Below are 22,705 nucleotides of genomic sequence, written 5' to 3'. Positions count from 1 at the left end.
TAGGATTAAACAGGTAATTTAGGCTCAGTATGACCAAGAGAATGCCGCTGACCTACTGCATGACTTCCAGTTTCCTTCTTCATTCCACTGATCTTTCCAAAGCATATCCATAAATTCCCCAACAATAGCAAGTGCAAGCGCAACCAAGGACTTCACCTAATTATGTCAACAAACACATATGGACAAAAGCACTCTCTCTCTTTTTTTTTTGGGAAGGCGTGGGCACACCTTGGAACCCATAGTCTTCTGCTCCCTTTTTTTTTCTTCTTTTCTTCTTCTTTTTTTTTCTCTTTTTTTTTTAAATGCACATAGCTACATGTAACACACTTGCCTACTTCACTTGTCTCATTTCAATCCAATTTGAACTCATCATGCATTGAAATCAAGGCATTCCTTTGACACAGGGTGGAACAAAGAACGTTTGAACACGAGAGGTTTAGGGGTAACAAAATGGGTTGTAGACAAAGAAAAAGTCTAGGCTCAACAATGGTCATCTAGGGAAGATCGGAATAGGGTTGGTCTTTAGAAAGCTAAACACTGGTGAACCTAAGTGCCCTTATCCTTTTAATGCATCAAACTCGGAGATATGGTCTTGACATGCACAACAAAGCAAATTCTAGAACAATCAAATTAAGTGTGATATCACTCAAAGAAAGAAAATCGAGCACCTATCAATACAGAGCCCAATAGCTCACAACAGAGTATCAACAGTCAAAACTTGCAAATTTCCTCATTTAATTCTATTTTCAGAAAATAAGACATTTATCCACATAATAACACTGTTCATGCGGGTAGAGTAATTGCAATCATCATCATAGCATAAAGTCCTAGACATTATCAACCGAATCCACAGCTATTCTTTTTGTTCCTTTTTCTGAGTTTTTTTTTTAAATAAAAACCTAAAGAGTTAAAACTATCTATCAAACCTAAAAGGCCAGAGCTAAAACTAGTCCCCCCCACACCAGAATTCTACATTGTCCTCAATAAAGCAAGGAAAAAGAAAAGATAACAAGGAAGGGACTGGAGCTTCCCTGAGGGCCACGAAGGTACGATAGCACTATGGAGGCGGAGGGTGAGGAGGCTGAAAGCCAATGTGGGCGTAGAAGGCGGCTTGATTCTCTGCCTGGATACAGGTGAAAACCTGCAGAGCTGTGAGACGGCCATCCAGGTGTGCTACCTGGTCACCCAAATCAGTGACCGAGTCCTGTAGGTGACGGAACTGACTGTCCCAAGACGACGGGGCAACGGAAGAGGAAGGACCCTCTTGGGCTTCGTCTGGCGCCGTGGAAGGAACTCGTGGCTAGGGAATACCCTCTCCAGGAGATGTGAACTGATAAGCGTCCCCCACTTTGTGAATGACCCCTATCCTCTCAAGGCTGCGCAAGTTCAAAGTCTCAAGCTCGCGAGCCAAAATAGGCTTATACTCCTTATCGAGATCGAGGACTCCCAAGCGGGTGGCCAAATAAGTAATGAGGGATCCCATAATCAAGGGCTTATGGCGCTTACTAAGGATGGACTGTAACTAAGAGGCCATCCAGCAACCAAAATTTACCTAAACCCGATTACGCATGCACCAGAGGAAATAAAACTCGGCCTTGGCAAGAATGCTGGAAGAATCCTTCCGACCCGAGAAGTTATAGGCCAGAAACCGATGAATAACCTTCAGCACCGGATCTTTAAGATACGAGGCCTTGGACTGACTCGGATAGTAGAGTTGCCTGTCAGTAGACCACTCCCGCCAGATCTCGATGTAGTAAGTGGCGAAAGGGCGGGTGTAGTCGCACGCGCTATTGATATAAGCGTTGGAGGCGATGGTGTCCTCACTCACAAAGCCCAACAACAAATTAAATTCATTGATAGAATGGGACTGCGGGATGCCTCTCAGACGATACGTGATGACCCCCGGGGAATCTAAGACGAGATTAGCGGACCGCTTCAACTCAAAAGTGGCATAGAACTCAAAGCAGAGCTCCTCATACGCTGGACAGTCAATAACCAGGAACTTACCCCACCCTATGACAGTAAACAACTGCTCCACCTCCCGAGCAATATTTAACTGGTCGAGAGTTGGGAGGTGGAAACATTTGCACGAAACGAACGGATAGGGCACCAATGAGTTCAAGCGCTGTTGTTGCTCCGGATTGAGGTCCTTCAGAGGTTCCCCCCATACTCCAGGAGACAAAGTACTCCTGGACAGTCCCAAACGGGACCGAGTAGGGGGTTGGACCGGGGCCCGCCTCTTACGGGGGTTGGACGGGGGTAGCACCTTGCTTTGGAGGCATAGGGGTAAATAAGACAATTCCAAAGGCAGAGAGTGACAAAGAAATGCAAAATGGAGGCAGGGGACCACAAATACACTACCCACAGTCAACAGTCAACAAATAAAACAAGAATAGATAACAGAGCGCCCACTAGTGTGCTTGTGACAATGAAAAGGAAAGAAAAGCAGCCAAGAAATCCCAAAATAGCAGTCAACAGGCAACTATCCCAGACCAATAGACGAGTCACAAACCCACAAGTATCAAATAATTAGCCCCACCACCCCAAATCGAAGTCACCAGGAACTAAAAGAGGAAAGTAGGAGTACCACTGAATCACGCTGTGAGGAACGGCCACGGCGAGGGGAGACCGCGCGACGACACGTGAGCTGCGTGCGACTGGCCTGGGAGATGGGACGCGGCCCGGTGGCTGGCGCGCTGCAGTAGGCACAGATCTAGAATGGATGCAGCGAAAGCGGCGTTACAGAGCCGGTTCGCGACTCGGGCCGAGCGGGTGGTGAGTAAGCGGAGTGGGTGGTGGCCGTGGGTATGGCGGCGCAAGAGAACCGCGGCAGAGGGCAGGGGTCGCGGCGTGCGAGTGCGGCGTCAACGGGTGCGATCTGGACCAGAGGTCGGAAGCCGTGGCGTCGGCAGGCACGCAGCGAGCGCGTCGTTGATGGCAGCGAGGGGGCGGCGGCTGTGGGTATGGGGCGTGGCGTGCGTGCTTGGGATGGCGACGGCTGGGAGATCGGGTCAAGGACTGGGGTAGAATAAGGAAGACCAAAAAGGAAAAGACAAAGAAAAGAATGAGAAAAGTGGGAAAAGTAAGGGGAAGTAGGAAAAAATTGTGGGGCACTGTTGGGGTAGCGTGGACACGCCTTGGAGTGGAGAGTCATCTGACCAAGGGCTTGGAGCATGGCCAATGTGAGATGTTGTTCGGCGTGGGCATGCCTTGGAACCGAAAGTTAAGTGGGCACCACTGTCGTGGAACTGGGCATCGGACTGCACCATGTAGAGCGTGGGCATGCCTTGAAAGTGTAAGTCCTCTGTTCACCAGCTGATACAAAAGTCAATGTGTGGTGAATTCAAGGCGCAGGCACGCCATGTAACGTAAAGTCGTCTGCTCCAAAATTTGTGCCCCTAACCTTATACAAAACTGTACCGAGCACATCCAAAGCCTACAAAACAGGTCGTTCATCAATAGGTCTCCTAAGAACTTGATTTAAAACACACAAACAAGGAATAAGAACTCAAGAAACGATTAAAAGATGAAACTCTTGGGTTGCCTCCCAAGCAATGCCTCTATTTAACGTCTGTGGCCAGACGATGGGGAGATCAACACTTAATTAGAACTGGGTCGAGTAGATGGACTTCCTCCACAGTACCAATTTCTGAAATATCCAAAAATGGCTTGAGACGATGGCCATTCACCTTAAAACTCTTGTCAGTCTCTAGAATCCTAATCTAAACCGCACCATTCGGAAACATGTTGACAACAACATACGGTCCAATCCACCGGGACAGCAACTTACCTGGCATAAATTTCAACCGTGAGTTAAATAGAAGCACCTTCTGCCCTATAGAGAAATGCTTAATGCGCACAAATTGATCATGAAAAGATTTCTGCGCTTTTTGTATAGTCGGGCATTGTCATAGGCGTCCAAACAGATTTCCTCCAACTCCTGAAGTTGGAGTCTCCTTTCCTTTCCAGCTCTATCCGTGTTTAAATTGCACTGTTTAACTGCCCAAAATGCCCGATGTTCAACAGCCACAGGTAGATGACACATTTTACTGAAAACCAGCCTATACGGAGACATTCCGATTGGTGTCTTATATGCCGTACGATACGCCCATAGTGCATCATCCAATCGGGTACTCTAATCCTTACGACTTGGGTTGACCGTTTTCTCCAAGATACTCTTGACCTTTCGATTAGAGACCTCAACTTGCCCATTAGTCTGTAGGTGGTAGGCCGTACTAACTCGATGATGAACCCCATACTTACGCATTAGGGTTTCAATGGTGCGATTACAGAAGTGAGTGCCTTACTCACTGATGATTGCCCTGGGTACTCCGAACCTGCTAAAAATATGGGACTTGAGAAATCCTGCAACAACTCGTGAATTATTAGTTCGGGTAGCTTTTGCTTCTACCAATTTGGACACATAGTCAACGGCTAGCAAGATATAAAGAAACCCGAAAAAGCTAGGAAAAGGTCCCATAAAATCCATGCCCCACACATAAAAAATTTCACAAAACAGCATGGGGACTTAGGGCATTTCATCCCGGTGAGATAAACTCCCAGACTTTTGACATTTTTCACAGTTTTTACAGAACACATAAGCATCGCGAAACAAGGTTTGCCAATAGAATCCACAGTCAAGAATTTTTCTTGCCATTCTCTTAGGACCAAAATGGCCACCACAGGCATAATTGTGACAATGAGCAAGTATAGAGGGAATTTCCCCCTGTGGAACACATCGCCGAATAATTTGATCAGAGCCTATTTTCCATAGATAGGGCTCATCCCAAATGTAATATCGGGAGTCCTGGACAATTTTATCCCTTTTACTCTTACTCATACCCCTTGGAAATTTATGACTTACTAGAAAATTAACAATATCAGCATACTATGGTTCCTCCCCTCTAAACTGAAACAAGTGCTCATCTGGAAATACCTCGGATATGGGTGCCCCTTCTTCCTCTCTGATCAACTGGCTCAGGTGGTCTGCTACTAAATTGTCCACCCCTTTGTGATCTTTGATCTCCCAGTCAAACTCTTGTAGCAGAAGTATCCAACAAATGAGTCTTGGTTTGGATTCTTTTTTCGCCAAAAGGTATTTCAACGCTGCGTGGTCAGAAAAAATCGTTACTTTTGACCCTAATAGATAGGATCTGAAATTTTCAAACGCAAAAACAATGGCTAAAAGCTCCTTCTCTGTGGTAGTGTAGTTGTGTTGGGCTTGCGACAGTGTCTTTGAAGCATAGTAGATGACATGGCTACACTTTCCACTTCGTTGACCGAGTACAGCTCCCACTGCATATTGACTGGCATCGCACATTAGCTCAAAGGGTAAGTTCCAGTCCGAGGGTTGGATAATCGGTGCGGTGGTCAACATGCTCTTCAATGCATCAAAAGATAATCTACAAGCCTCCCCAAAGTCGAATGTCACATCCTTCTGAAGTAGTTTGGACAATGGGTGTGCGATTCGTGAGAAGTCCTTTATGAAGTGTCTGTAGAATCCTGCATGACCAAGAAAACTATGGATCTCTTTAACGTTAGTAGGGTAAGGTAAGGTAGTAATCAAGTCAACATTCGCTTTATCTACCTCAATACCCCTAGATGACACAACGTGTCCCAAAACAATACCTTCCTTGACCATAAAGTGACATTTCTCATAATTGAGGACTAAATTCGTCTCAATGCACCGTTGTAAAACCTTTGTCAAATCGTGTAGGCATTAATCAAAAGAATCACCATAAATTGTGAAATCATCCATAAATATTTCTATACAATTTTCAATCATATCAGAGAAAATACTCATCATGCACCTTTGAAATGTCCCTGGGGCGTTACACAGTCCAAAAGGCATACGACAGTAAGCAAATGTGCCAAAAGGACAAGTGAAAGTGATTTTGTGCTGGTCCTCTTGAGCAACGGTGATTTGATAATATCCAGAGTAACCATCTAGAAAGCAGAAGAAGCACTTACCTGCCAATCGCTCGAGCATCTCGTCGATGAATGGCAACGGAAAATGATCCTTCCTGGTGGCCGCGTTTAACTTCCTGAAGTCTATACACATTCGCCATCCGTTCTGAAGTCTTATAGGCACCAACTCGTTCTTCTCATTCCGTACAAGTGTAATGCCGGTCTTCTTAGGTACGACATGCACTGGACTCACCCACTCATTATTAGAAATAGGAAAAATTATTCCTAGCTCCAACAACTTGAGAATCTCCTTCATAACTACTTCTTTCATTGCTGGGTTGAGTTTTCTCTGTCATTCTCTTACCGATTTCGCCTCTAGCTCAAGGAGGATATGGTGCATGCAAACAGAGAGGTTGATGCCCTTGATATCTGCCAACATCCATCCTATTGCTGGTTTAGTCTCCCGCAAAACTCGTAGGAGTTTTTCTTGTTGCATCTCGGTCAAATCATTCGCAATGATGACCGGTAGAGTGTTGTGATCTTCAAGATAGGCGTACTTCAGGTGTTTTGGCAATTCCTTCAACTCCAACTCGGGCGTCTATTCCACAGAAGGCAAAATCCTCTCAGTAGATGTGGGTAAGGGCAAGAACGCGTCTACTAACTGTCGGGAAATACCGGAAGAGAGTGCAGTGACATGATGGCTTCTAAAATCTTCTCCTCATCCTTACTCTCCACGTCAGTGGTCGTCTTGCTATGTTGTAGCACGAACTCCAGCTTGTCTTCCATGAGATTCTGCTCAAGAAAATCTTGGACAGTGGATTAGCAATACCAACACAGTTAATAGACTCGGTATCATCGGGGTATTTCATTGCATCAAAAATGTTAAACGTGATTGTTTCCCCGTCAAACTCCACAGACAGGGTATTTTCATGCACATCTATCTTAGTCCTACCTGTACTCATGAAGGGTCTACCTAGAAGGAGTACAGCTGAGCTAACTAAGTTATCATCATTCATGTCAACAATGTAAAAATCAGCAGGGAAGATAAACTCATTCACTTTTACTAAGACATCTTCAACTACATCCTCGGAGTAGACATTGGACCTGTCTGCTAGTTGAATCACCACTCCTGTCTCCTTCAGGGATCCCAAGTTTAAGGCTTTAAATATAGACAGAGGCATAACATTGATAGACGCTCCCAGATCAAGCATGCCTCTTTCTATTCTCTTTTGACCTATAATGCATGGTATGGTGAACATACTTTGATCCTTGCATTTCTGTGGCAACTTCTTCTGGAGGACTGCCGACACATTCTCACCTACCCTTACTTTGTCCTGGAAGTTCAACTTCTTCCGGTTGGTGCACAGCTCCTTTAGAAACCTTGCATACTTCGGCAGTTGCCTAATCGCCTCCAGTAAGGGAATGTTAATCTCTATTTTCCTGAACGTGTCCAAAATCTCCTTCTCTGACTCCTCTTTCTTCGCTTTGGTGAACCTGCCAGGAAAAGGAGGGTTTATGTCAGAGGTCTTAGGAATACGCGGTGGGGTGCTTACCTCTTCTTGTTCAGGTTCCTCGGTCACTTGTTCCTTCCCATTTCTTGTTGCTTCCGGTTTGGTAGGGTGAATCTCCTTTCCATTTCGCAGGAGCATTGCACTCGCATTCTCCTTGGGATTGGGGATTACCTGAGATGGTAGTTTTCTCTTGCTATTCTCGAAATTGCTCATTGAGGACGCTAGTTGGGATATCTGCGCCTCCAAGGATCTCATGCCGGCGCGTGTCTCTTGTTCAAACCTTTGTTGGTCCTGCCACATTTGACAAGTGCTCTCAGCTAACGATTTAACCATATCTTCTAGGGACATACCAATCTGAGATGTAGACGGCTATTGTATTGGCGATTTCTGTGTAAATGGTTGTTGGAAGCCCGGAGATTTTTGACCATAGCTGAAGTTGGGGTGGTTCTGCCACCCTGGATTGTATGTGGGTGCGTAAGGGTCATTTCTTCTTAGGTGGGCTCCAGACATACCACCCATGGCATTGGCCTGCTCGTACGGATCCTCTTGAAGAGTTGGGCACATGTTGGTTGTATGTTCGGGGGCCGCACATATCCCACATGTTTTTACGGTTTGAGCCTTCCCCATTGCCATCTGTCGAACCAAAGTTGTTAGCTCCATTAACTGATGTGCCAGGTCAGCATGATTGACCTCATTGACTCTCCTAGTCATGCCCTCAGACCGGGTCCCAAACTGCTGAGAGTTCTCAGCTATGTTTGAAATCAACAGTTTGGCTTCGTCTGGGGTTTTATTAACCAAAGCTCCTCCACTGGCTGCATCCACCATACTCCTATCCATGGGTTGGAGTCCCTCGTAGAAATACTGGATTAACAGTTGGTCAGGAATTTGATGATGGGGGCAACTGGCACACAGTTGTTTGAACCGCTTCCAATATTCATAGAGAGTCTCTCCATTTGCTTGCCTAACTCCACATATCTCCTTTCTGATGTTGGCGGCCCTGGAGGCTGGGAAGAACTTCTCAAGGAATTGTCGTTTTAATGCTTCCCACGTAGTGATGGACCCCGATGGCAAATAGAACAACCAGTCCTTGGCCTTATCTGCTAAGGAAAACGGGAAGGCACGCGACTTGATTTGTTTCTCAGTGACTCCCTGAGGTCTCATGGTTGAACACACTACATGAAATTCCTTCAAGTGCTTGTGTGGGTCCTCACCTGCAACACTACGAAAAGTGGGTAATAAGTGAATCAAACCAGAATTTAATTCAAATGCCTCCTCAGTGTCAAGGTACGTGATGCACAGAGGCTGTTGGTTAACATCCGGGGTTGCAAGCTCCCTCAAGGTTCTTTGGGCTGCCATTGTTTCGTTGGGTCTAGGCGAATTTGTTTCCAGTTCAATTGATGCGTCACCAAAGTGAAAGTTTTGCTCAAGTTCAGATGATTGTGCTGTTGAGGTTTGTTGCTTTTGCATCTTTGTCTCCTTTATCAACCTCCTGGTGGTTTTCTCGATCTCCGGGTCAAACTCGAGTTTTCCTGTACGAGAAGATCGAGGCATAAAACAAGACTAGAGTAGCCTGTGCAATAAATCACTTCAAGCACTAGGTCCCCGGTAACGGCTCCAAAATTTGGTGGCTGTTAAATAACCAAAGATAAAATTTATAATGATACCTACTCCCAAAACTGAATGAGTATAGTAGTGAGTAGGGTCGTTTCCACAGAGAACTGGTAGATTTATCACACACAGATAATTGGGGGATTTTTAAAAGAGAGAGATAAATGAAACAAATTAAAGACTTAAAATCATTAAACGAACAATCATAATGAATGCAATAACTCAAGAATAAAATAAGCAATTAATTGACACAACCTAGTCAAGGAGATAATTTCGGCACCGATTCACACAATTATCATAGATACCAAGGATATATCACACGTTCACAAATAAATTGATTCTAGCAATTTAGCAACCGCCAAACTCCCAATCTCTCCTTAATTATATGGTAATCCAGAGACGCTCTTAAACCACCCTCTTGTAAATTAGATAACCCCAGAGACCCTCGAAGGATTTAATCTAATCACAGCTTTAGGAATTAGAGAGACCCAATTCTAATTAACAAACACACATGTGGGTTCATTTAAACTAGATTAATTATTCCCACGACTCAGATTAGACTGCTTACAAGGCAATGAAATTGTGTCGTTCGCCACTAATTTAAAACAATCAAGTGATACGTACCCTTGTCCTAATTGACAGTATACTATTCAGACAACTGAACAACTGGCCACATTGATCCAACAAATCCAAACAATAATAGACTATTAAATTAAAGAATAATTAAATACCCACAAACGCAGAATTTAGAATAATAAAAAAATGATCTCACAATTGTTTGTGTTCTGGCCTTTGATTACACCTCAACTAGATAAAGAGATTAGACTTGCCACATAACGACGAAGCAATTCAGAGTTGTCATGGAGATTTTGTTGAACGAAAAACGAAATGAAAGTGATGCGGCCGCTAGGCTACTAGCAATGATAAAAGCAAAAGCAGAGAAAAGAAAAGTCCAAAACCCAGATAATCCCTAGTCTATTGCTGTCTTCTTTATATTGTTTGCGCCGCCGCTTCTTTTGCTTGACTAATTGGAACTTTTCTTTCCAAAAGAAAGCTTCCTTATTTCTCTCCTCAACTTGTTGCCAAAAGGCTGCTTTTTTATTACTCTCCTTTCTCATCTCACACAGGTTCAGAATTTGTTTCCAAAGAAGGGTAGTAATTCCAGGGATAGGACCTGCGGTCCGTCTTTTTCACGCAACTCTGCCCTGTCTGGCGTGGGCACGCCAGAGAAGGCCTAGTCTTCTGGAAATTCACTTCTTTTTGCCACTTTTAACATCACTCGCCTGCAAATAATACAAATACCAAATTTGGGCAAAAATTCAGTGTCTTGCACAATAAGTGACCAAAATTAAGACCAAATACCAATGAATAAACATTCAATTATCACCCTATCAAGAACCATTTACCAAAAATTACCGATTTCAAGCTACCGAATTATCGATTTCAAATTCGATGCTCACCCCTAATATTATGGAGAAGTTTTTTGCTTAATCAGTAGATGTGTCAAGAAACTTAAGATGTTTTTTCCTTCATGCAGTACTGTAACTAAAGATGTTTCTTGAAATTTCATGCACGATGGATGCATGCTGATGTTTTCTGGAAATTTCATTAACTTCCGTTAAAAATATGCATGAATGCATTAGCAAATATGAACTGTAATGATATCAGAAATACCAGTACTTTTGGCAACTGGTCCAATTCTCCAACTTGCATGTGATAAACTTACATGTCTCTGATATGGATATTATCCCTGCTGATGAAGAGAATAACTTAGTAAATCCAACTACTGTGAACATGCAAGATACTGTGGTTATTAGTAAACAGAATAAAAAGACAGTAGCAGTAGAGGTTGATATCTCAGATGATGAGTATGGAGACTCTAGTTCTAATTCTTCATGGAGACACAATCTGCATAGTGACAATGAGGATGAATTAGTTCTAGATAGGGTCTCAAATGATGACAGTGAGGACAGTGATACTAATTTTTCTGATTTTGAAGACAATGAAGCAGAAATTCTGGTTCCTGATTCTGAAAGTGAAGAAAGGGATGATCCTATAAGACAATTAATGAGATCAAAGATGTGGATTTACAATCCTAAAGATGACATAGAGTTTGAGAAAGGTCAATTATTCACCAATGTGGATGCATTTAGGGCTGTCTTGAAAGATTATGTTATTCAAAAAGGCTTTCCGCTTCTGAGATTGAAAAATGAGAGATCTAGAGTGACTGCTATCTGCAATGCTGAGAGATGCAAGTGGAAAATACATGCATCACCAGTGGCTGATAATATCACTTTTCAGATTAAAAGTTACCAACCACAGCACACTTGTGTGATGGATAAACACTGTGCTGAAGCCACATCTGATTGGATGGTCAAGAAGCTGGTTAGTGTCATGAGAGATCATCCTAATATGACCAGCAAAGGTGTAAAGGCAGAGTTGAGGAAGTATGGTGTGAAGCAAAGTAAAATACAGATTTTCAGATCTAAGAACAAAGCACTTAATGAAATAGAAAACACACATGCTGAATCTTATTCTAAACTTCCAAAATATGCTGAACTGTTAAAGAACAATAATCCCAACAACATTTGTAAAATACATTATGATATACCAAATCTGTTAGTTGAGCCTAAATTTTTGAGAATATTAATTAGCTTTAGAGTTCAAAAGCTGGGATTCCTAGAAGGTTGTAGGCCTTTTGTGGGATTTGATGGATGTTTTTTAAAGGGTCCATTTGAAGGTGTGCTTCTCATAGCAGTTGCTTTGGATGCAAACAACAGCATATTTCCAATAATATTTGCTATAACTGAATGTGAGAACAAGGATACTTGGATGTGGTTTTTCTACTACTTTCAAGAGTTTTTTGGATCCTTTAACAACAACATCCCTTTAACTTTCATGAGTGATAGGCAGAAGGGATTGAATCTTGCTTATGAGGAGATATTTTCTGATGCAACTGGGCGGCATTGTTGTAGGCATATATGCAACAATTTCAAGTCTCAATTTCTAGGAATATTACTTAGAAGTTTCTTTTGGAAGGCAGCAAAAAGTTATGATGTTGTTGGCTATAATGAAGCAATAGCAAGTATTAAAGATATTAACATTGCTGCTTGGAGATATCTGGATAAAATTCCAAGAAGTTCCTGGTGTAGGCATGTCTTCTCATCTCAACTTAAGTGTGAGCACGTTGCAAATAATTTCACTGAATCCTTTAATAATTAGGTTGGTGATCTTAGAGAAAAGCCTATACTGACATTAGTGGATGGTTTGAGGAGAAAGTTCATGAAAAAGTTACACGAGATACCAGAAAGGTTTCACTATGACTGCTAATATCACTCCTAGGATTGCTGAGAAACTCACCGAAATTAGCCAAGCATCAAGAAAATGTGAGATACATATGGCTAGTGAAGACACATTCGAGATTGGTGATCTGGACAGAAGCTACATAGTTAATCTCAACAAAAGAATATGTGATTGTGGTGCTTTTCAGATATCTGGAATTCCGTGTAAACATGCAGCACTAGGAATTATGTACAGGAGAGAAAATTTGGAATATTATTGTGAAGCCTGGTTCACAAAGGACGTGTATTTGAAAGCATACTCAGCAGTGATTCATCCTATTTCTGATATGAAAAGGTGGCCTGCTATGCCTGATTTACTCCCAAAAACTATGTTGCCACCTCTTTTGCGAAGAGCTCCTAGTAGACCAAGAGTAAATCGAAGAAGGGAAGCTGATGAGGGAGCTTCCTTTTCACAACCAAAAAGGTCAAGTACTCTCAAGTGTGGCCATTGTGGAGCTTTTGGTCATAATAAGAGGACTTGCAAAGGACAACCTATGCACAAAAGGATTGCAAACAGAACCCCTGATGAACTGGTAGTAGTATTGCATAATCATTACTGAACTGCATCATCTTACATTGGTTTTTGTTATGTGCAACTCATTTGAAGTTGTTATCACAGATGACAAATAGAAGAGGCAGACCAGACAGAGGAACGGCTAGCACAGGCTTATCAGGAGCTGTTCTTTGGGTAAACTGTTGCCAGTTTTATGTTTCATTCCTTATCTATTACAATTATGTATGCAGAGGTTTCCAGAGACTGATAAGTACTCTCATTTTACAGGATCATGCAGAAGGAGCAGTACCTATAGTTCACTCCAGTCAAGGGAGCAATCCTAGCCCTACTAATCATAATGGAGGTGTTAACGTGCAGAACAATTGTCAAACTACTGCTGCAAGTTCTAACAGAAAGGTGTTAACTTGTATACTATAACTTGTCTAAGAGAATAACAAGTTCAGTGATACAATTTTTGCTCTGAACTTGACTTTCATGCTATTATGTTTACAGAGAGGAAGGCCTGCTTCAAACAATCCTTCTACTTCAACAGTCAGAAGTGCTGGTAGGACCAAAAGTACCAAAATCTACTCCAATCCTTAGGTGCCAGTTCAATTGACTTTTGAATCTGAAAATGCTACATCTGTCAGTATGAATGCACCAGCAAATGTGAACTCCAATAGCATTAGCAGTACCAGCACTTTCAGCAACTGGTTTTGAGTTGCTAGTTCAGACTAATTAGCGTGTAATGATTAGCTTAGCTTCTTTTGAATTCGGTGCTGCTATATGGAAATGTACCAGAAGTTAGGACTGCTGAAATGTTTTGTTAATGCAAGCTCACACTCTCTTATAATATTAGTGGTGCAATCCTCACCATCTGCTATAGAAACTGTCCTGGTAGATGGTGTTTTGTACTTGTGGATTGCATTGATGGAAATGTTATATGTACTACTGATATGATTATTGCATTTTAGCATGTAAAATGTCACTGCTATTAACATTCAGGAGTTATTGTCAAATTAGCATACTGGTGCTATTCATTACCTCATACAATGACTGTAAACTGCTACATACATGGATTTTACATTGGTTTATGTAGCATTCTAACTGACATAGCCTTCTAGTTTCACTTGGATTTCACCACAAAAGGCATACTACAACTGCTACAATGTTGCAGCAGATTTACATGAATTCAGCCAATTGATTTTACTATTTGAATGAAAATAAATAAAGCTAACAGTAGCATATTGGTGATGAGCAACACGTTACCTAAGACACTTGGAGCTGGAAATTGTCTTTGCAGTTCCACGGCAACATCAGATTGCCTTTCTGAAATGCCAAGCACTCTAGCTCTGCTAATATCTCTTTCCCTGTTTGTGTCGTGGTTGCTTCTTCTGCTATTAACTTCTTCTTCTTCTCCTCCATCATACCATTTGAAATATCTGCATTTTGAGCAGTAGAAATACAATTTGTTCGGATTCTTTTCGCTCTCTGATATCTTCACTGTGGCCTTGCAATTGCAGTAGCAATATCTGTTCTTAATAATGAAAGTCGTGGGTGAATTCCAGGATTTTGCTAGTTGGCTTGAAGAGACCATTGAATCTGCTAAATGTTTTCAGCTTAACCTTCTATTAATGCTCCTCACAATCTTTTGGCTTGAGGATAAAATGTGTGATACGAACCAAGAGACACCATTGCGAACTATTCGAGTTCCCCTAGGACCCGTAACTCGAGCACGAGCTAAGAAGATGAGGGAGAGGGAGGAACTCCAAGGACTTGTTCGTGAGGTACAAGGCCAAGAAATTGTCCCAAGGTCATTGAGGGACTTGAGCATGAAGGAATGAAAGTCATCCATGTAGTGCACATCAAAGAGAATCATGCGTGACCCTTTTCTAGTCACATTTGTTGTTTTAGTTAAGTCATTGTAATAAGGGTTTAATGGTCTATAGCCTTGCTTTATTTACCTAAGGGATGACCTCATAAGGTTATTTACCTAAGCGATGACCTCATAAGGTTATTTGCCTAAGCGATGACCTCATAAGGTTATTTACCTAAGGGATGACCTCATAAGCTTTGGTCAAGCCCACAATTCTTAGTCTTATGGAAATAGTCAAGCCTACAATTGTTAATCTTAGTCAAGTCCATAATTCTAGACTAGTTCCACATTATTTAGTTGTTCATCTCTATGTAAGGCTATAAATAGCCCACACTTCCAATGGTTTTAGGCATTCAATCAATAAATCAGATTTTGAGAGTTTTCTTGGTTTCTCCAAGGCTTCTTGAATACCTTAGAATTTCTCTAGGTGTTTGTGACTTATCAATCTAGAATCGCACTAGGTTGTGGCGTCTTCTACCATTATACCAAGGTTCGTTAACCACGTGATTAACGGGTTGAGGTCATCCGCTCCAAACTTGGTGTCCTCTTGTCGATCCTGAAGCTAATCTTTTACGGGTTTCGTCACAAGGTTGGCGACGTTCGTATCAGTTGGTAATCAGAGCTAGTTAAGAGGTATCACGTTATATCCCTTTATTTATTTCCTTTCGAGTCAAGTTGTCCAAAATTCTGTTTTCGTGTTCTAAGTTTGCTATCCGCAATTTCCAGATTTGTTGCATCGTGTTCTTGCGTTATTTTTCCAGATTTGTCGCATCATAAACTTGCGTCTAGTTGTTGTTAATTGCTGTGGTTAGCCTTGTTTGGTCCAGCCTTTTTTTTGTGTCTTATTCTTGATTCTTTGTTTGTGTTTGTGTCTTATTCTGTTATATCCATTTAATTCCAGTCTTTTGTTCTATTTGATCATCCGAGGTTACTGTTCATCCAAAAAAAAAATCAGTTTGTAGCAAGGGTTTTAGAGTCCTATCTAGTTGTTACCTTGTGTTCTTGTTGTTTACATACAAAAAATATATATAGCTGGCTGACCTTACAAAATTCTTGAAAATCTGTCTTGATCAAAACTTGGGTTTCTTGAAGTTCTTGATTGTTTAAAACCACAATCTTGAAGTTCTTGGAACTTTAGTTGGGGATTCTTGAAAGCCTCCAGAATTGACCATTGATAAGAAGAAGAACATTCAGCCATGAAATTTGACTCTTGAAAACCAGCCTTCCTAAGCCACGAAATTTGACTCTTGAAAGCTTCCAAATTTGACCATTGATTGTGATAAATGCCCTCCTAAAAGCTGACCATCTTGATCTTGACCTTAGAATTCGTGGGAACCAGCAAATAGAAAGACTAATCCTTGTTTCCAAAGGATCAAGGAAGAAAAGTCAGCCTTGGGTTTCCAAAATAGTCCCACCGCAACACAAATTCCTTTTCCATTCGGATTCCATCTTTGCAACCGTTGGGGAATTTCTGTCCAATCATTAATTTTGGAAATTTTCGTGCATCATTAGGTCAGTTTTAAGTGTCATTCTGAATCCTCTAAGTGTCCATTTACCTACCAAAACACTGACCAGAAATGCAGCAACCAGCAGCTCAAAATTCCAGTTTTGGGTAGAGTTTTGTCTAGGATTCTTAAAATTCAACTTTGAGTCATTCATTGAGTCATGGTCAGTCCCTTCATCTTTTGTTCTTTTTTCGTTCAAAGTGCTACAATCTTGTGACCCTGGTTGGTAAGTCGATCCATACTAAAGGAGTTCTAACTTCTTCGAGGAGTTGACCGAGGAGCCTTGAAAACACCTTGGTAAGTTCATTAGAGTGTTCAAACACGAGAGCGAGAGTAAACACGTGAGGAAGTGTACGAGATAAACTTTGCTTCTTTCCATTATTATTTTTTTTACCCTATACTTCACCATGGCTAACGAGGGGGGAGCAAGCTCCCAAGCTTTTGATCTTAAACTTTTCACAGAAGCAATCAAAGGCGAATTGGGACGCATGATGGACCAAAAACTTGAACTGATGCACCAACGCATTGACAGCTTAGAGTTGTCTCATGGAAGCTCCAAAGGCAGCCGTGGAAAGGCTTATGCACATGAGTCTAGCGACTCTAACTCAGACAACAACTATGAGCATAAGCAAAGTAGGTCCAAGCGTGATGCTAGGCCTTCAAATGACCACATTCCGGGCATAAAGATGAAAATTCCGCCCTTCCAAGGACGATCAGACCCTGATGCCTACTTAGAGTGGGAGAAGCGGATTGAACTTGTCTTCGATTGCAATACTTACTCGGAGGAGCAAAAGGTCAAGTTGGCCGTGGTCGAATTCACCGACTACGCCGTTGTGTGGTGGGATCAACTCTCTACTAGTCGAAGGAGGAGTCGTGAACCTACCATACAAACTTGGACGGAGCTAAGACGACTAATGAGGAAGCGTTTCGTACCAAGTCACTACTACCGTGACTTGTACCAAAAGCTTCAAACCCTCAACCAAGGAGCACGAAGTGTCGAGGACTATCACAAGGAAATGGAAATACTCATGCTACGGGCAGACATCATGGAGGATCGAGAAGCAACAATGGCACGCTTCTTGAACGGATTAAGGCCCGAAATCGCTGATCAAGTGGAGTTACACCACTATGTGGAACTTGGGGACTTGGTGGAAAAGGCCATCAAGATTGAAAGGAGGATTAAGAGGAGGGGTTCGACTCGGAGTTACTACAACTTTTCACCCTCTTATCCCCGAACTACACCACCAAAGAAAGAGGATAAAGGGCCGAGTAATTCCACCCCTTCAAGACCGAGGCCGGATATGACTAAGTGGGAGTCTAAGGCAACGCCAAAGACTGCCATTGAGTCGAGCATGGGGCGAAATCGAGATACTAGATGCTTCAAATGCCAAGGCCGAGGGCATATTGCTAGCCAATGCCCGAACCAACGCACTATGATCATCTTACCCAATGGTGAGTTTCTCACCGATGATGAAGATGAGAAGGAGGAGTTGCCATCCCTTGAGGAAGAAGAGGAAGCATTGCCCGTCGATGAACGAGTTGGACTCGTTGTCAGACGAGCCTTAGCAACCCAAGTGAAAGCCGCCGACCATGCACAAAGGGAGAACATTTTCTACACCCGTTGCTATATCAAAGGCAAGGTATGTAGTTTGATCATAGATGGAGGTAGTTGTGCTAACGTCGCTAGTGCCTTGATGGTGGAGAAACTAGCACTACCCACTCTACGACATCCAACACCTTATCGTTGGCAATGGTTGAATGATAGTGGGGATGTTCGTGTGACCAAGCAAGTCCAAATACCTTTCCGAATTGGAAAGTATGAGGACGTGGTGTTATGCAACGTGGTCCCTATGCAAGCATGTCACATACTATTGGGGAGACCATGGCAATTCGACAAGGGAGTTACATTTGATGGCATTACCAATAAATACTCCTTCAAGCAAGGCGAGAAGAGGATTGTGCTTGTGCCACTCACTCCTATCCAAGTTCGTGAAGATCAAGAAAACCTGATCAAGGAGAGTGAGCTTGAGAATGAGAAGAAAAAGATAGAAAAAATCGAGAACTCAACAGAAAATGATAAGGCCGAGAAAATTGAGAGAAAAAAAGACATATGGTGAGTCGGCCAAAATTGAAAAGAGAGAGAAAAGGCAAAATCTATTGATAAAAGCCAATGTAGTAAGAAAAGCTTTGAGTGTTAATACACCCATCTTTGTACTTTTGTGCAAAGAGGTGTTGGTTGTTACAAATGATCTTACTAACACTCTACCATCTAGTATTGTCTCTCTTTTGCAGGATTATGAGGATGTCTTCCCCGATGAGATTCCAAATGGACTACCACCAATAAGGGGAATTGAGCATCAAATTGACTTGGTTCCAGGTGCCCCACTTCCTAACAGACTAGCCTACAAAATGGGACCAGATGAGACAAAGGAGCTCCAACGCCAAATCGAAGAGCTTCTAACAAAGGGATGGGCACGAGAAAGCTTGAGCCCATGTGCGGTTCCCGTCATCTTGGTGCCTAAAAAGGATGGAAGTTGGCGAATGTGTACTGACTGTAGGGCCGTTAATGCAATAGCGGTAAAATATCGTCACCCTATTCCTAGACTTGATGATATGTTAGATGAGCTATATGGTGCTGTGATTTTCACTAAAATTGATCTAAAAAACGGTTATCATCAAATTAGGATGAAAGAGGGGGATGAATGGAAAACGACCTTTAAAACCAAACATGGCTTGTATGAGTGGTTAGTTATGCCATTTGGACTAACTAATGCACCTAGTACGTTCATGAGATTGATGAACCATGTACTTCGTCCATTCCTTGGAAAATTTGTAGTTGTATATTTTGACGATATCCTGATTTATAGTAGGAGCTTAGATGAGCATGTTGAACATGTGAAGCTTGTTCTTGATGTACTTCGAAGGGAAAAGCTCTATGCTAACCTTAAGAAGTGCTCCTTTTGTACTGATCAACTTGTCTTTCTAGGCTTTGTTGTGAGTAAACAGGGAATCAAAGTGGATGAGGAGAAGGTTAAAGTAATTCGAGAATGGCCTACTCCAAGCATGGTGGGTGAGGTACGCAGCTTCCATGGTCTTGTTAGTTTTTATAGACGATTTGTTAAAGATTTTAGTACCATTGCTGCACCTGTAACTGCAGTAATTAAGAAAAATGAGCCATTTGTGTGGGGTGATGCTCAAGAACGTGCTTTCCAAATACTTAAACATCAACTCACACACGCACCACTACTTGCATTGCCATGCTTTGACAAGATGTTTGAAATAGAGTGTGATGCATCTCGGGTGGGTATTGGAGCTATCCTAATGCAAGAGGGCAAACCAATTGCACACTTTAGTGAAAAACTCAATGGGGCAGCTTTGAACTATCCCACTTATGATAAGGAGTTGTACTCCTTAATCCGTGCTTTAGAAACTTGGCAACATTACTTGAGACCAAGGGAATTTGTCATACACACTGACCATGAGTCGCTTAAGCACATTAAGTCACAACACAAGTTGAATAAGCGTCATGTTAGGTGGATTGCATTTATTGAAACCTTCCCTTATGTGATTAAGTACAAAGTGGGGAAAACTAATGTTGTTGCTGATGCATTATCACGCCGATACTCTTTGCTCACTCAACTTGATGCAAGGTTGCTAGGATTTGAATTAGTTAAAGAGTTATACACCAATTACCCATATTTCTCAGGTATTTATGACTCTTGTGGTTCAGCAAATCAAGGTAAATTCTACATCCTTGATGGATTTCTTTTCTACCTCAATCGACTGTGTATACCTAACTGCTCTATTCGCTCTTTACTTGTTAGGGAAACACACAGAGGTGGCTTGATGGGACACTTTGGCGTGGCTAAAACCTTAGCTATCCTTCAAGAGCACTTCTATTGGCCAAAGATGAAGCGAGATGTGGAGCGAATGGTGGCTAAATGCATTACTTGCCACAAAGCTAAGTCTAAACTTCAACCCTATGGCCTTTATAGTCCTTTACCTGTACCTAAGGAACGTTGGACCGACATTTCCATAGATTTTGTTTTAGGGTTGCCTAGGTCAAAGAGGGGAAATGATAGCATCTTTGTTATTGTTGACAGATTTTCAAAAATGGCACATTTTATACCATGTCACAAAACAGATGATGCATCGCACATTGCTGATTTGTTTTTCAAAGAAATCACTAGATTGCATGGCATGCCTAGGACAATTGTCTCTGATAGGGATGTTAAATTTTTGAGTTACTTTTGGAAAACTTTGTGGGAAAAATTGGGTACCAAATTGCTATTTTCTACTACTAGTCACCCACAAACTGATGGCCAAACTGAGGTTGTCAATCGTACACTATTCTACACTCTTGCGTACCATCATTAGAAAAAACATTAGAACCTGGGAAGAGTGTTTACCCCATGTTGAGTTTGCATACAGTCGCACGGTGCATAGTTCTACTCATTTTTCACCATTTGAAATAGTCTATGATTTTAACCCTTTAACACCACTAGACTTATTACCTTTACCTTCTTCTGAGCACATTAACATGGATGGTGCTAAACGAGCAGATTTTGTCAAGAAATTACACGAGCAAGTACGCCTAAACATTGAGCGAAGGATGGACCAAATTGCTCAACGGGTTAACAAGGGACGCCAACGCGTCGTGTTTGAACCTGGTGACTGGGTGTGGTTACATCTACACAAGGAAAGGTTCCCAGTCCAAAGGCGCAATAAATTACTTCCCCGAGGAGATGGGCCATTTCAAGTCATCAAGCGCATCAATGACAATGCTTACAAACTGGACCTACCCGGTGAGTACAATGTGAGCGCTACATTCAATGTCTCTGATCTATCTCCTTTTCTTGCAGACGATGAAGCTGATTTGAGGACAAATCCTTTTGAAGAGGAGGGGAATGATACGAACCAAGAGACACCATTGCGAACTATTCGAGTTCCCCTAGGACCCGTGACTCGAGCACGAGCTAAAAAGATGAGGGAGGAACTCCAAGGGCTTGTTCGTGAGATACAAGGCCAAGAAATTGTCCCCAAGGTCATTGAGGGACTTGAGCATGAAGAAATGAAGGCCATCCATGTAGTGCACGTCAAAGAGAACCATGCGTGACACTTCTCTAGTCACATTTGCTGTTTTAGTTAAAGTCATTGTAATAAGGGCTTAATGGTCCATAGCCTTGCTTTATTTACCTAAGGGATGACCTCATAAGGTTATTTACCTAAGGAATGACCTCATAAGGTTATTTACCTAAGGGATGACCTCATAAGGTCCGGTCAAGCCCACAATCCTTAGTCTTATGGAAATAGTCAAGCCTACAATTCTTAGTCTTAGTCAAGCCCACAATTCTAGACTAGTTTCACATTATTTAGTTTTTCATCTCTATGTAAGGCTATAAATAGCTCACACTTCCAATGGTTTTAGGCATTCAATCAATAAATCAGATTTTGAGAGTTTTCTTGGTTTCTCCAAGGCTTCTTGAATACCTTAGAATTTCTCTAGGTGTTCGTGACTTATCAATCTAGAATCGCACTAGGTTGTGGCGTCTTCTACCATTATACCAAGGTTCGTTAACCACGTGATTAACGGGTTGAGGTCATCCGCTCCAAACTTGGTGTCCTCTTGTCGATCCTGAAGCTAATCTTTTACGGGTTTCGTCACAAGGTTGGCGACGTTCGTATCAATGTGGTTTCCAGATGTTTATATGCACTTAGAGGTTTCCAAATTTTTGGCCGTTGGAAGATTGCATCAGACCGTTGGCTATTCCTGTCAACTACTGAAGATGTCTTAGTGTAATAGAAGAAATAATCCTGAATTACATTTATACCCCTTCAACTTTGATAATCATGTCTACCTTTTTATTAACAAGCAATCTTGTACTAATATAGGGAGGAAGAGGGTATTCATGGAATATAAAAATGTCATCTCTATCATGACAGTAATATTTTAATCCTAATTGGACTGAATTATTATCAAAATTTGAAAAGCAAGGGAGCTAGGTGAAATTTTTAAAACCTGGAGGGGTCTCAGTGCAAGTGTCACAAACCTCAGGGGAGGTTTGTGAAATTAAAGAGTAGAAAAAGTGGGACAGGGAAAAGATAATTACCCCATAACAAGCAATTGTCCCCAAATCATGTATTTCACATGAAATGATTGTATTTGAAATCCTTTAACATATTTCATGTCATTTTCTTGGGTGGTTGGATCCATTTTCTAGAACATTATCAGCAAAAAATAAAGAAAACGACGGGTCTATTTGGATAGAAAATTATTTGAAAAAAATTATCTAAAATAATACTGTGGCTTGCAATATGTATGTGATATAAAAAGTAATTGAAATCTGTATTTATAATGTAAACAGAAAAAAATTAGAAATTCTTCTTACAAATCTTGATAACCAAATCCCTGATTTTCCATTTCTTTTTCATCTTATAACCAAGAATTGGCAAGAGCATTAGGA

The 22,705-nt window shown here is 41.8% G+C and overlaps 4 protein-coding genes and 1 non-coding gene across 5 annotated transcripts; 3 read left to right on the top strand and 2 right to left on the bottom strand.

The window, feature by feature from the left end:
* Nucleotides 1-6,259: 6,259 nt before the first annotated feature.
* LOC113766452 lies at nucleotides 6,260-7,751 on the bottom strand. Its single transcript, XM_027310645.1, has 3 exons — nucleotides 6,860-7,751; nucleotides 6,583-6,713; nucleotides 6,260-6,505 (listed from the first exon to the last, which is right to left on the bottom strand). Exons 1-3 carry the CDS (start codon nucleotides 7,749-7,751, stop codon nucleotides 6,260-6,262), a joined length of 1,269 nt encoding a protein of 422 aa, XP_027166446.1.
* Nucleotides 7,752-7,787: 36 nt separating this feature from the next.
* LOC113766451 lies at nucleotides 7,788-8,969 on the bottom strand. The gene has a single exon (XM_027310644.1). The coding sequence runs from the start codon at nucleotides 8,967-8,969 to the stop codon at nucleotides 7,788-7,790; it is 1,182 nt and encodes a 393-aa protein (XP_027166445.1).
* Nucleotides 8,302-8,408, top strand: LOC113767195. Its single transcript, XR_003467914.1, has one exon. It is a non-coding gene; the product is annotated as a small nucleolar RNA R71 (small nucleolar RNA).
* A 1,794-nt stretch (nucleotides 8,970-10,763) lies between the features above and the next one.
* LOC113766450 lies at nucleotides 10,764-12,248 on the top strand. Its single transcript, XM_027310643.1, has one exon. It carries the CDS (start codon nucleotides 10,764-10,766, stop codon nucleotides 12,246-12,248), a length of 1,485 nt encoding a protein of 494 aa, XP_027166444.1.
* Nucleotides 12,249-16,648: 4,400 nt separating this feature from the next.
* LOC113766448 lies at nucleotides 16,649-20,110 on the top strand. The gene is made up of 6 exons (XM_027310642.1): nucleotides 16,649-17,693; nucleotides 17,877-18,354; nucleotides 18,515-18,856; nucleotides 19,112-19,769; nucleotides 19,948-19,980; nucleotides 20,066-20,110. The coding sequence occupies exons 1-6, from the start codon at nucleotides 16,649-16,651 to the stop codon at nucleotides 20,108-20,110; spliced, it is 2,601 nt and encodes an 866-aa protein (XP_027166443.1).
* The last annotated feature ends 2,595 nt before the right edge of the window (nucleotides 20,111-22,705 follow it).

The sequence above is a fragment of the Coffea eugenioides genome, chromosome 3 (assembly GCF_003713205.1).
Source record: "Coffea eugenioides isolate CCC68of chromosome 3, Ceug_1.0, whole genome shotgun sequence".
NCBI classification, from domain to species: domain Eukaryota; kingdom Viridiplantae; phylum Streptophyta; class Magnoliopsida; order Gentianales; family Rubiaceae; genus Coffea; species Coffea eugenioides.
The sequence above is the reverse complement of the archived record's forward strand: the minus strand, read 5'-3'. Positions and strand labels throughout refer to the sequence as shown.

What these genes read in the sequence shown, in the direction of transcription:
- LOC113766452 (XM_027310645.1), bottom strand. Translation starts at nt 7,751, where the DNA reads ATGGTTAAATCGTTAGCTGAGAGCACTTGTCAAATGTGGCAGGACCAA. An exon ending in TAGACCCTTCATGAGTACAG is followed by an intron (nt 6,714 to 6,859) that starts GTAGGACTAAGA and finishes CCACTGTCCAAG; the next exon opens with ATTTTCTTGAGCAGAATCTC. An exon ending in TGTCACTGCACTCTCTTCCG is followed by an intron (nt 6,506 to 6,582) that starts GTATTTCCCGAC and finishes TCTGTGGAATAG; the next exon opens with ACGCCCGAGTTGGAGTTGAA.
- LOC113766451 (XM_027310644.1), bottom strand. Translation starts at nt 8,969, where the DNA reads ATGCCTCGATCTTCTCGTACAGGAAAACTCGAGTTTGACCCGGAGATC.
- LOC113766450 (XM_027310643.1), top strand. Translation starts at nt 10,764, where the DNA reads ATGGATATTATCCCTGCTGATGAAGAGAATAACTTAGTAAATCCAACT.
- LOC113766448 (XM_027310642.1), top strand. Translation starts at nt 16,649, where the DNA reads ATGGCTAACGAGGGGGGAGCAAGCTCCCAAGCTTTTGATCTTAAACTT. An exon ending in TATGATCATCTTACCCAATG is followed by an intron (nt 17,694 to 17,876) that starts GTGAGTTTCTCA and finishes GCTATATCAAAG; the next exon opens with GCAAGGTATGTAGTTTGATC. An exon ending in ATTCCTAGACTTGATGATAT is followed by an intron (nt 18,857 to 19,111) that starts GTTAGATGAGCT and finishes GATTTATAGTAG; the next exon opens with GAGCTTAGATGAGCATGTTG.